Genomic DNA, 12,330 nt, shown 5'->3' with positions numbered 1-12,330 from the left:
TTTTCACTTCAAGCTGCCCCCTTTCAGATGACTTATAGCTTGTGTCAAGTTGACATAAAAACTAGCCAGCACAGAACTCTATAAGTCTTGAAGTTAGAAGTGACATTTAAACATTGTATACATTAGAAGATAGTTACATGCAGAAATGATAATAAGAGCCAGAGATAATCTGGAAGTGGGACTAGGCTTATGTCTTAGATTCTGGTACTGATATCAAAGGGTTTATAATCTCCAACTATATTGAGGTATAAGCATTCATTTTATATATAGCTCTGCCTAGAAATTTTAAAAGAAGTATGTTTTAAGTTAATTTGTATACATGTGCATGTGTGTAGTTGATTTGTACTCTTACCACAGCACACATGAGGTCAGGGGATAAATTTCAGGAGTTGCTTTTCTTTTCATCATATGGGTCATGGAGATTGAACTTAGGACAAAAAGTGCCTTTACCTACTGAGCCATCTTGCCAGCTCCAGGGAACTATTAAATCATAGGCCTGTCCGTATGCAGGTGGAGGGCTTCAAATAGGAGTAATGAAATATTGAGAGACATTTTACCAGCTCCCTGCCTGCCTGTATCTACTTTAGTCTATACATTCATATACATTTATTATATTATAATTGGGTTAACTTTTTATTATTTAGTTGTAAGAGTTTTTCAAATACTGGGGAAATGGTATATATTACACATTTAATTTGTTAGTACTTTGTTCTATTCTCTGTGCTTTTTTTTTTCTCCTTTATTGATAGTGTGGTTTACAATACATTCGCTACAGTACATTCGCTTTTAGTTTGGTGCTTTGTTTTGAGATAGGACATTAAAGTATTGTCCACACTGCTGTTTTTTTTTTAATTCACTTTACATCCTGATCAATGACCCCCTGCCCCCCTGCTCCTCCTCTGCCAGAGTCCCTTTCCCTAATTTCCCTTCTCTTTTCTGGTGAGAGAATGATGGCTCCCCTTAGATGTCCACCCTCCCATCCCCTGACACACACACACACATCATTTCTGCAGGGCTAGGCGCTTCTACTGAGACCAAACAAGATAACCAAGTTTGCTGAACAGATTCCACAGGCAGGCAACAGCTTTAGGGATAAGCCATCACACATTGTTTGGGACCCACATGAAGACCGAGCTGCACATCTCTTTAGATATATGTGGGGTTGGGGGCTTAGGTCCAGACTGTATATGTATGCTCTTTGGCTCAGTCTCTGAGACTCCCAAGGGTCCAGGCTACTTGACACTTTTGGTCTTTCTGTGGAGTTCCTATTCCCTCCAGGGCCCTCACTGCTTCCCTCAACTTTTCCATGAGTCCCCAAGCTCTATCCAATGTTTGGCTGTGGGTCTCTACATCTACCTGGGTCAGGTTTAGGTGGAGCCTCTCAGAGGGCAGGCATGCTAGGTTTCTGTCTACAAGCATAACAGAGTATCTTTAATAGTGTCAGGGATTGGTGCTTGCCCATGGGATGGGTCTATAGTTGGACCAGTTATTGCTTGGTCATTCCCTTAGTCTCTGCTCCAAGATATCTTTGTGCCTGTATTTCTTGTAGGCAGGATAAACTTTGAGTAGAAAGTTCTTTGGGTGGGTTGTTGTCCCTATTGCTTCATTGGAGTTCCTGGCAAGTTACAGGAAGTGTCTTCTTCAGGTTCCATATTCTCATTGCTGTGAGTCTCAGCTAAGGTCACTTCCATTGATTCTTGGGAGCCTTCCCTAACTTGGGTCTCTGGCATGTCCTTGATATCACACCACCCCCACCACCCCAGCACTTTGAAAGCTGCAAATTTCCATTCTTTCTCATGGGACTCTGGTCATCTCCTATCTCTTTCCTCACCTGATCCTGAATCCACACCCCCAACCCCCTCCCCATTCCCTCTCCCACCTAGTTCCCTCCTTTCATCTGCCTCCTGTGACTATTTTGTTCCCCCTTCTAAGTGAGATTCAAGCTTCCTCGTTTGTGCCTTCCTTGTTGTATAACTTATTTGGGTACGTGGATTGTAGTGTGGCTATCCTGTATTTTATGGCTGATATCCACTTATAAGTGAATACATACCATGCCTGTACTTTTGGGTCTGGGTTACCTCACTCGGGATGGTATTCTCAGGTTCCATTCATTTGCCTACAAAGTTCATGATTTATTTGTTTTTAGTAGCTAGATAGTATTCCATTGTGTAGATGTACCATAGTTTCTTTATCCATTCTTCAGTTGAGAGACATCTAGGTTGTTTCCCGTTTCTGGCTATTGTGAATTAAGGTGCTGTGAGCATAGTTGAGCAAGTGTCTTTGTGGGATGGTGTGGCATCTTTTGGATATATGCCCAGGAGTAGTATTGCTGGGTCTTGGTGTAGAACTACTCCCAGTTTACTGAGAAACTGCCAAATTGGTTTCCAAAGTGGTTGTCCAAGTTTGCACTCCCACCTGCAATGGAGGAGTGTTCCCCTTGCTTCACTTCCTTGCCAGTATGTATAGTCACTTGAGTTTTTGATCTTAGCCATTCTGAAAGTTGTAAGATGGCATCTCAGAGTCATTTTGATTTGCATTTCCCTGATGATTAAGGATGTTGAACACTTCTTTAAGTGCTTCTTGGTCATTTGAGATTCCTCTGTTGAGAATTCTGTTTAGCTCTGTGCCCCATTTTTCAATGGGTTATTTGGGTTGTTGGAGTCTATCTCAATTTAAAGTAGACCTGAAAAAAAAAAAAAAAAAAAAAAAAAAAAAAAAGAAGAAGCAAGCAAGCACACCAAACAGAAGTAGAAGACAGCAAATAATCAAAATCAAAAATTTTTTACTTCTATAAATATTCTGGACTTTCAGTTTATTTGTATTTATATTTCTGCAAACAACACTATAACTTTATAACATTTTGAAATAAGAACTTATTTTTTCATATTGTTCTTGGTTTTTGGCATTCTAATATACATTTTAGGAGTAGCTTGTTTATGTCTAGGGCAAAACAAAACAAAACAAAACCAAAAAAGGGGCAGTTGCAAAAATGTGTTGGGTCTTACAATAGCCCCAGTACCTCCTGAGTGCTGAGGATTGCAGAAGTGTGCTATCATAGATCAGCTTGAAGAATACTGTTAAAGTATTAACTTTCTGATCCATGGATACTCACTCATTTACGCCTTTGTTTCTATCAATAATATTTCAGTTCCTGGTGCACAGATCTTATTAATTTTGATACTATTATTGCAAATAGTATTCTTTTTTTAAATACGTATTTAAGAGATATTTATTTATTATGTATACAGCATTCTGCCTGCATGTGTGCCTGCAGGCCAGAAGAGGGTACCAGATTTCATTATAGGTGGTTGCTGGGAATTGAACTCAGGACCTCTGAGACAGTGCTCTTAACCTCTGAGCCATCTCTGCAACTTCTATTTTCTTAATTGATTTTAGATACACTGCAAATGTATAGAAATGCAGCTTTTAAAAAAATATGGATGCTATGATCTTACTAGCTTTAGTAGTTTCTCCCTCTACCCGCCATCCTGCTTCCTCTTTTCTCTCTCTCTTCTCCCTTTCTTCTCCTTTCCTCTCCCTGTTTCCACCCTCTTGGCCACTCCCCTTTCCTGTCTCTCTCCCTCCGTGTTTTTGAGACAAGGTATTCCTGGCTGGCCTGGAATTCTCACTGTGTAGGCCGTGCTGGCATCCAGATCACAGAGATCTGTCTGGCTCTGCCTCCTGAATGCTGGGATTAGGGTGTGCACCACCATTTCTGGCCTCCACTAGTTTTCTTAATGTTATTCTTACAGTTGTCTGTGTACAAGATTGTGTCATCCACAAGTCAACCTTTTTCTTCCTCTTAGTTTTATTAGAAATAGAAAGGAGTGTTCTGACTTAATATGAGTAGATTTGTCTTAAATCAGCAACAATGATTAACAAGGATTTATAAATGATTACAAAATCATTATTTAATGTAATATTTATATGTATATAGAAATTCTGGTAATAATACTGCTGCATGTTCATTGTAAAATGCAGAAAACCAGACATATTTGGAGAGTTGGTTACACAATAAGTTGGACTAGGAATCAGTCAAGAAAATATAAACATCCTTGTAAATAGTCTTTTTTTTCTTTTATTGGATATTTTCTTTATTTACAATTCAAATGTTATCCCCTTTCCTGGTCTCCCCTCTGGAACTCTCCTGTCCCATTCTGCCTTCCAGCCCTGGCATTCCCCTACACTGGGGCATTGAACCCCCTCTCACTGATGTCCAACAAGGCCATCCTCTGCCACATATGCGGCCAGAGCCATGGGTCCCTCCCTGTGTACTCTTTGTTTGGTGGTACAGTCCCTGGGAGCTTTGTGGGGTCTGGCATAGTATAGTATTCTTGTTAAATTATATTTAAATTATTGATACAAGGTACATTAACATCATTAATAATACTATTAACTTTTTGTTTGTTTTTTGAGACAGTCTCCATCTCTAGCCCAGGCTGACTTGAATTTGGTGCTCCTCTTTTCTCTGTTGTCTTGGTGTGCTCCACTATGTCTGGCTGTGCTTCTACAGTACTTTACACTTGGTAGTTAATTGTCTTTCTTCTCTTCCTCTCTCAGGTGGATGCACGGAGCATACCAGTATTAGCAAAATGGCAAAATTCCTATAGCATTAAAGTCATACTTCAAGAGTTAAGACGTCTTATGATGTCCAAAGAAAATATGAAGCTTCCACAGCCTCCAGAAGGACAGACGTACAACAACTAACTTTAGTGGATCTCAAACTTGTCTTAAATCAGCAACCTTCTACTCATGTTAATGTCTTGATTAAATGTCACCATGCAAAATACCCACACATTAAGTAAAAGAATTGCAGCTGGTAAACATGACCTGGACAGTTGTAAGAATATATTTAATATATGTACACCTATTATGTTTTCAGGTAACAAGAGACAGCACAATTTTTCTTTCTCTTAAAGCACTGTCATTTAAACATGAACCTGAAGTACTCAAAATGGAATTCAGGTTTTCAAGACAAAAGCATGACAAAAGAGTGTCAGATGGCCATGGAAACATTTGTTTTTCTGGAAAGTAAAGTCTCAAGAAGGAAGAACAGAAATGGCATGCTTTATCATATTTAGAGCTGCAGTTGGAATTGTTTAAAGTAGCAGATACAATGAATAGTCAACAGTTGTGTTAATTCTTGAAGCGGTGTGGGTGCTGACTACTATTAGTATCAAACATAGGTTCAGGATTGTTTTGATACCTGTATTTATAATAAAAGATGTTGGGGTTTTGAATTTCTGTTAAAAGCTGTTCCCGTTTGTTACATGTAACAGACATAATAATTTGTTTACAGTCTTTGTTTAGTAAAACATGCTTAGATGTTTTAAGTGAAGTCAACAAAAAGGAAATAGGTGTATGGATATGTGATTTTGAGATGAAAGTTAGTCTTAAAATGTAAATAAAATATGGAATGTGTCTTAAGAGACTGTGCTATTTCTGTTACATTGATGTATGCTATGGTAGCCATATCATGGTAGCAAAATTGGGGGTTATTAAGCTAGGCATGGTAATGGCAGAGGCAGGCGATTACAAGTTCCTGGCCAGCCTGGGCTAGTACATAAGATTGCATTTAAAACAAAATAAGAAATACTGTGAGACTATCAAAGATTTTCATTGAAATTCTATTTTATATACTTATGTTTGGAACTTACAGAGCATTTGTTTTGACATCTTACATGCTCAGTTTAATTTCATTGCACAAAGAGGTATCTCAGTTATTATATTTCAAATTCTATTTCATCATAGGCAATATTAAAAAAGGTCTTTGCATTTTAGCAGTTTTTTTAGCTACAAACTGCAAATTATTCAGTACTCATTTAATTTTTTTTTGTGACATTTTTATTTTTCTGTAAAGCTTTTGGTTCATTACAATTGACTGAATTGAAGACATTTCCTCCCCTATCTTTAAATTTTTTTTTGTTATTTTGTGTGTGTGTGCGTGGTGTGTGCGTGTGGGGGGTGTGGGGGTGCGTGCGTGTGCATACGTGTGTGTATTTGTGTGAAGATCAGAGGTTACCTTTGGAGTTGGTTCTTGCCTTCACTTTCATGTGTGTTACTGATGTCGAACTCTGATCACCATATACCATGTGTGTCAACAAGTGCCTTCACTGCAGAGCCATCTCACTGGTTCCTCTTCTAAGAACAACGGAAGTTAATTTTATCATTCCACTCTGTTTACTTTAACAAATATGTGTCTGAAGTTGAAAGTTCATTTTTATTCTTTTATCAAATTGACAGTTTGTCAAAATAAAAAAATTAGATGTTCAGACTTTGCCTATAAAGAAAGTAAAAGTATTACTAGTATACTGGATTACTTTTGGTTACTTTTATAGCAAGGATAGGTTTCTTGAAACATACTTGGTGTGTTTTGATTAAGCTGTTTAAAAGTTAATGTTTTTTTAGTCATTAATTAAACTAGTTTGTCTAGACATTATCATCACTGTTGTAGTTTGAAAGAGGGTACCACTGTATAACCTATGATGGCTTCAAACTTGCACAATTATTTCTGTCTCAGCCTCCCAAGTACTAGTTCAGGTGTACACCATGTCCAGCATAAATGGACTCATTTTAAATGAGCTAGTCTAATTATCAACAAACTTTATTCTTCGTGTGTGTGTGTGTGTGTGTGTGTGTGTGTGTGTGTGTCTGTTGGGTGCATGCAGAGGCCTTAGGTGGTATCTGGAATCTCTCTTAATTGTTCTTTCACTTTATAGTGTCAGTGTTTTTAAATGAAACTCAGAGCTCACTGATGCAGCTAGACTTGCTAATCAGCTTGCTATAGAAATAGATCCCCCTGCCTCTGCTTTCCAAGGCTGGAATTACAGCCTTACCTGTTATTTTATGTGGGTTCTGGGAATCGGATCTCCAACAAGCATTTTCAACCATTGAGCCATCTCAGCCCCTCAAAGATGTTCTATTTAACCACGTAGAACATACACATAACATTTTCCATGTGTAATTTATTAAAGTAGACTTAAATGAAATATACTGATATTTAATGGTTAAAGATTACATTCAATTGCATTGACAGTATAGAGTCATTACCAGTTTGTTCTTTTCTGCCTTGAAAATGTGTCTTGTGCTCCTTGGAGCTGGTAAGTGTTGGGGTGCTTGTGATAGCCTTTGGTAGAATCTGGTACTTTGGTCTCATGTTGTCTTTGTATATGCCACTGTGAAAGTTCTCTCCTCCACCCAAGGCTGTTTGTCAGAGCCCTTTCTTGTTTAAGGGATTGTGGATCTTAGCATAAATCTATGAGTTAGTTAACAGATTTCCAAAGCAAAATCCATTTTGCATGTAACAGTTATATATGGTTATCTAAGATTGATGAAATTTTAGAGTTAATAGAGCCTCTTTTAAATATAAGGCAGCAGTTTAAAAGCAAATTTTCCTTTGTAAAGTGACTAGGATTGCAGGAATGTGGTATAAATAGACTAGAAAGTTGCCTTAGAAATTTGTTTCAAGAGATTTTTAAGTATGACCCTTGATGACCATATGTTAATAACAGTTAAAAAGTAAAATTCTTGTTCCAGTAGGTCCCTGTTATACTTTAATGGCTTTAATTATTTGTTATTTTCATAATTGGTAATTCGTTATTATTTGTTAATTTAAAATAAAGTTATTGCACTTGTTTAGGGATCTGTATATACTTTTCTAGAATTTTTGTAACAAACATTGGGAACTGTCACAGGCACTTAGTCTTTTGGGTGTGAAAACAAAACCTTTAATTTTATATTGACCTTTATAAAAACTATTTTACTCAACATTTGGGTAGGTGAATAAATAGAGACTTTAGTTTGATTTATCAGGACAAGCTACTTCACCAAGACTGATTGCAATCGAAGTGTTCTTCTACATTTTGAATGCATGTGAAGTTGATATTTGAAAATTTAGAGCCTTGTTGAAAACCACTCTTAATAGGCTTGGTGTTCATGGCTTTAGGCCATTCTCATAAGTTCAGTCAAAATCATGTCAGCTTCCTAAATGAGTTTAAAACCATATATTCTTGCATGCTTACAAGGATTTTGGAAACTATTTAAGGAATCTTACAGTTTTTTTCCTTTATAAGAATAGTTTTTAGGTATTTGTATACAGAGCTACAATATTGATTATTGGGAAGGATAACAGACACAGATCTTACTTTTCTGATAAGTAGCAATACACTTTCATTGCTCAATTTGACCAGTTTTTGTTCAGTTGTAATGCCTCAATATTTTGGAAATATGTACATGTTTTCTGAACTAGAAACACCATGAAAAGGAATAAACACAAGTGGTAGGAACACAAGTGATTAACTTACATTCAGTACTGAGCTTACTAAAAAGCAGGGAATCCAGAGGAATAAAATTTCTAAAGTTAATATTTGGAGAAGTTACCAAAGACTGAATAAACTTTTTCTCTAAAATTATATTTTGTGTGTGCCTGTGACTGTGCATTTGCGTGCCTGTGTGCATTCATTTATGAGTGTGTGTGTGTGTGTGTGTGTGTGTATGTGTGTGTAGCCAAAGAACGACTTAGGAATTTGTTCCCACCTTGCACTGTGTGAGGGGGTTGAACTCAGGTCATCTGGCTTAGTGCAAGTACCTTTACCCATGGAACCATCTTGCTTGTCCCAGGGGAATCTGATACTGAACATATTGGATGTTTAGGAAGTTTTCTGGAATTTTGAAAAGATACACTGTAGGTATTTTCTGAAAAGAAAACTAATAAAGGTATTTGTTGATACAGGAAATAAAAATGAAGACCATTTTGTAAAAATCAAGGAGTTTGAAAAACTCATAGAATGAGTTACATGATTTAAAAAGCCATTAGCAGGCTTGGGGAGTGAGCCTGATGTTTCTTGTTTGGATATGCAGACGCCATGTAGGAAGCGGGACAGTGTAGTATGAGTAATCCCAACTTGTCTCTACCAGCAGGTGTGGGGAGACAGACAGAACTTTTAAAAGCAACCGCTGGTTGCTGTGGTGTTTATATCTTCAATAAAAGGTGTGCAGCTAAGAAATAAGAGTTTTGCTCCATCTCATTTTTCCATATAATTTAAAAATACTGACTTTGGTAGGTTCCCCCTTCTAAGTTTATGAGATCAATGATAAAAGCTGAATCAATCTCTCTCCCCCCCTCCCCCTCCCCCCTTCCCCTCTCCCTCTCCCTGTCCCTCTCAAGAGATTTATTTCATGTATGTGAGTAGACTGTCGTTGTCTTTAGACACACCAGGAGAGGACATCGGATCCCCATTACAGATGGCTGTGAGCCACCATGTGGTTGTTGGGAATTGGACTCAGGACCTCTAGGAAGAGCAGTCAGTGTGGGAATCACTTGTCTACCTACTTCCCACTGACAGAGTCAACATTGCCCAGAATTTCCCCAGTCTTAGCTAACTGTACTGTGAGATGCCCTGAATATTTGCTTAATTGGGAAAATGAAGGCTCTTAAAGTACAGTGCCTTGGGTTACAGTTGCATTTATTACTTTCCATAATTGAAGTTTTCCATAAACTTTCCATAGGTCATTACTGCTAGCCTCTATACAAGTTGCCCCTTAGCCACTTCAGATTCTGCCTGTACTAAAGTTGTCAACAACTGTTGTAGGTTAAAAGTACAGGTTCCTCCCACCTCAGCTTGGACTTATCTCTCTCTCTCTCTCTCTCTCTCTCTCTTTTTTTTTTTCTTTTCGAGACAGAGTTTCTCCATATAGCCCTGGCTGTCCTGGAACTCACTTTGTAGACCAGGCTGGCCTCGAACTCAGAAATCCGCCTGCCTCTGCCTCCCGAGTGCTGGGATTAAAGGCGTGCGCCACCACTCTGGCTTTTATCTCATATTTTTAATCCATTCTTTGAGTAAGTAATTTTTAAAACAGTATTCTTTATTCTCTCAGGGTTAGTTACTCTATATGTCCTGTTTTTGAACATGAGGTTTTTTTTTTTTTTTCTTTAATGTCTTTCTTCATTTGCAATGAATTTATCTCGTTCTAAAATTTGCATACTTCCAGTAGGGTTCTTTTGGTTGTAGCATTTGGCCAGTTTTAGTGAATGTTACCACTGGAGAATGTTTGCTTTTATGCAATGTTTGCTTTTATGCAAGCCCCAATTTTTGGCTACCTATAAAGTATAAGATATTCTAAGGTAAGTAGGAGTCCAATTGTAACCACAGAGCTTCCCAAATCCTTTGAGGTTTGATAGTAAGTTTCATACATTTGGAATTTAAATTTTGCAAGTTATTCCTAGAATTGGCCTTTCTATGATACATGTGGATAGTTCCCACACTGATATTACCTGTTACATTTGTAGGGCAGTTGGTCATTCTATAAATGAGTCTAAGGTCACAGGACACAATCCAAAATATTTTGGCAAAGCAAAAAATCAAAAAACCCCACTTCTGGAGAAGGATGTATAACCATGTCAAATCATGCAAAAAATATCCACCAGAGGTCTGGTTGGGTTTTATTCCTAATATAAAGGGGTCTCTTCCCTCTTTGAGTAGTCAGAACTTGACCTCATACTCACACATAATTAATTGGCTAACTCAGTGATTCAGCTGATAAGCAAAGTTCAATTTTTGATGGGAGAATATAATCTTGAACAAATATTTTGATTTTAAAAGTGTTGACTTGTGATGGAAATTGAATTTCTGCCAAGTGTGGAGAGCTTTTGGGGGCTGCTTGGCAGAAATCTGACATTGGGCTATGACAAGGAAGTAAGCTCAGGCAGGAATCTGATTTTAGGCTAGAACAAAGAAGTAGGCTTCAGGCAGGAATATGACTTTGGACTAGGACTGGGAAGTAGACTCAGTTATCTTGGTCATCCTGATAAGCCCTTAGAAACAGTGATCTCGGGGACTTTGTTTATTGCCTTGCTTGTTCCTTGACTATTTGTGTTTATTGTCTTGCTTATTCCTTAACCTAGAACTCATGTTATTACTTTCATGTTATTAAAATGGTATAAACGCAGGTTGGGAAAAATATAAACCTGCCTCAACCTCTGAACTGGCTAGGGTCATGCTACAATGTTGTCTAATTGTCTTTTTTTCTTTTTAATCCTCACTCCTGCCCTGGAGACTGACTGAGCTGGCTTGGTCAGCCAAGTGGCTTCACACTTTTTTAAAAAATGAAGTTTTATCTTAACCCTTTGATTGAAGAGACAATATATTTTGTTTACATTTCCCACAATTTTCCCTCTTTAACAATGCATGTCACTAAACATCTTCTCTGCTTGGATTTGTACATGTCCTCCCTGTGATAAGAAAAAAAAGACTACTTACTACATTTTAGCAAACATCTTGACACATTGTTAAATGACTTTGATGTGAGGGAATATTCCCTACATGGAAGAAAATGCAGAATAAAGCACACACAACTAAATCACTACATGTTACCCTGTGATTGCAGGTTTGGATGGTAAAACATTGACTTTTAATTCTCATCAAAAGTCATGAGGATTATTGCTTTTCTTTTTAAGGCAGGGCATTTCCTCTTGAAATATCTATTTGATCTATTTGGTTTATAATGTTAGTTAGGTCCAGCATTTCTCTGTTTAATTTTTGTTTGAATGACCTGACTATTGGTGGCAGTGAGGTATTGAAATCCCTATCAGTCTGAGAGTCAGCATGTGACTTAAGCTGTAGTAGTATTTTTTGAGCTGGGGTGTCCTTGTGTTTATTGCATAGTTGTTAACAATTGCCAAGGCCTCTTCGTTTATTTTTCCTTTGATAAATATATAGTGTACTTTCTTATCACCTCTGATTAGATTTTTACAAGTTACTAAAATGGCTGCTTTTTGCTTGGAGTGTTTTTTTCCCTCTTTTCACCATAGGGTGATGTCTATCCTTGATGTGAAAATGTCTGTCTTGGATGCAGCAAAAGGGTGGATCTTCTGCTTGTATTCATTCTGTTTATGTCTTTTTACTGGGTAATTGAGATCATTGATGTTGAAAGATATCAATGAACAGTGTATTTCTTACTCGTTGTGGTGGTATGTGCGCTTCCCTTCTTTTGATTTTCTAGTCTGAGAATAGTTTTTTCCTGTTTTTTTTTTTGTTTTTTGTTTTTTTTGGGGGGTGTAGATAACTTCTTTAGGTTGGGGTTTTCTTTCAAGCACCTTCTGTACAGAAGATTTGTATGTAAATATTGCTTACATTTTTATTTTTGTGTCTATTATGATAGAAGTCTTGCTGGGTACTCACTCTGGGCTGGCATCTCACCTCTGAGAGCCTGTAGAATATCAGTCTGGGCCCTTTCAGCTTTTAGAGTTTCCATTGAGAAGTCAGGTGTTATCACATTGGACCTGCCTTTATACACCACATTGTCCTTTTCCCTAGCAGCTTTAAATAGTCT

General features: G+C 37.6%; 1 protein-coding gene across 3 annotated transcripts in view; it reads left to right on the top strand.

Annotated features, from left to right (window-relative positions):
* Ube2v2 (ubiquitin conjugating enzyme E2 V2) overlaps positions 1-8,981 on the top strand; it is a 39,497-nt gene extending 30,516 nt beyond the window's left edge. For all 3 annotated transcript variants that reach the window (XM_085832103.1, XM_021184846.2, XM_029470727.2), the window contains one exon: positions 4,561-8,981. In XM_085832103.1, coding sequence (XP_085688229.1) covers positions 4,561-4,707 — 147 coding nt within the window. In that variant the 3' untranslated portion in view covers positions 4,708-8,981. The remainder of the gene's footprint in view (positions 1-4,560) is intronic.
* Positions 8,982-12,330: the final 3,349 nt, after the last annotated feature.

Source organism: Mus caroli, unplaced genomic scaffold (genome assembly GCF_978045245.1).
Source record: "Mus caroli unplaced genomic scaffold, Mus_caroli_1 scaffold_17, whole genome shotgun sequence".
NCBI classification, from domain to species: domain Eukaryota; kingdom Metazoa; phylum Chordata; class Mammalia; order Rodentia; family Muridae; genus Mus; species Mus caroli.
The sequence above is the reverse complement of the archived record's forward strand: the minus strand, read 5'-3'. Positions and strand labels throughout refer to the sequence as shown.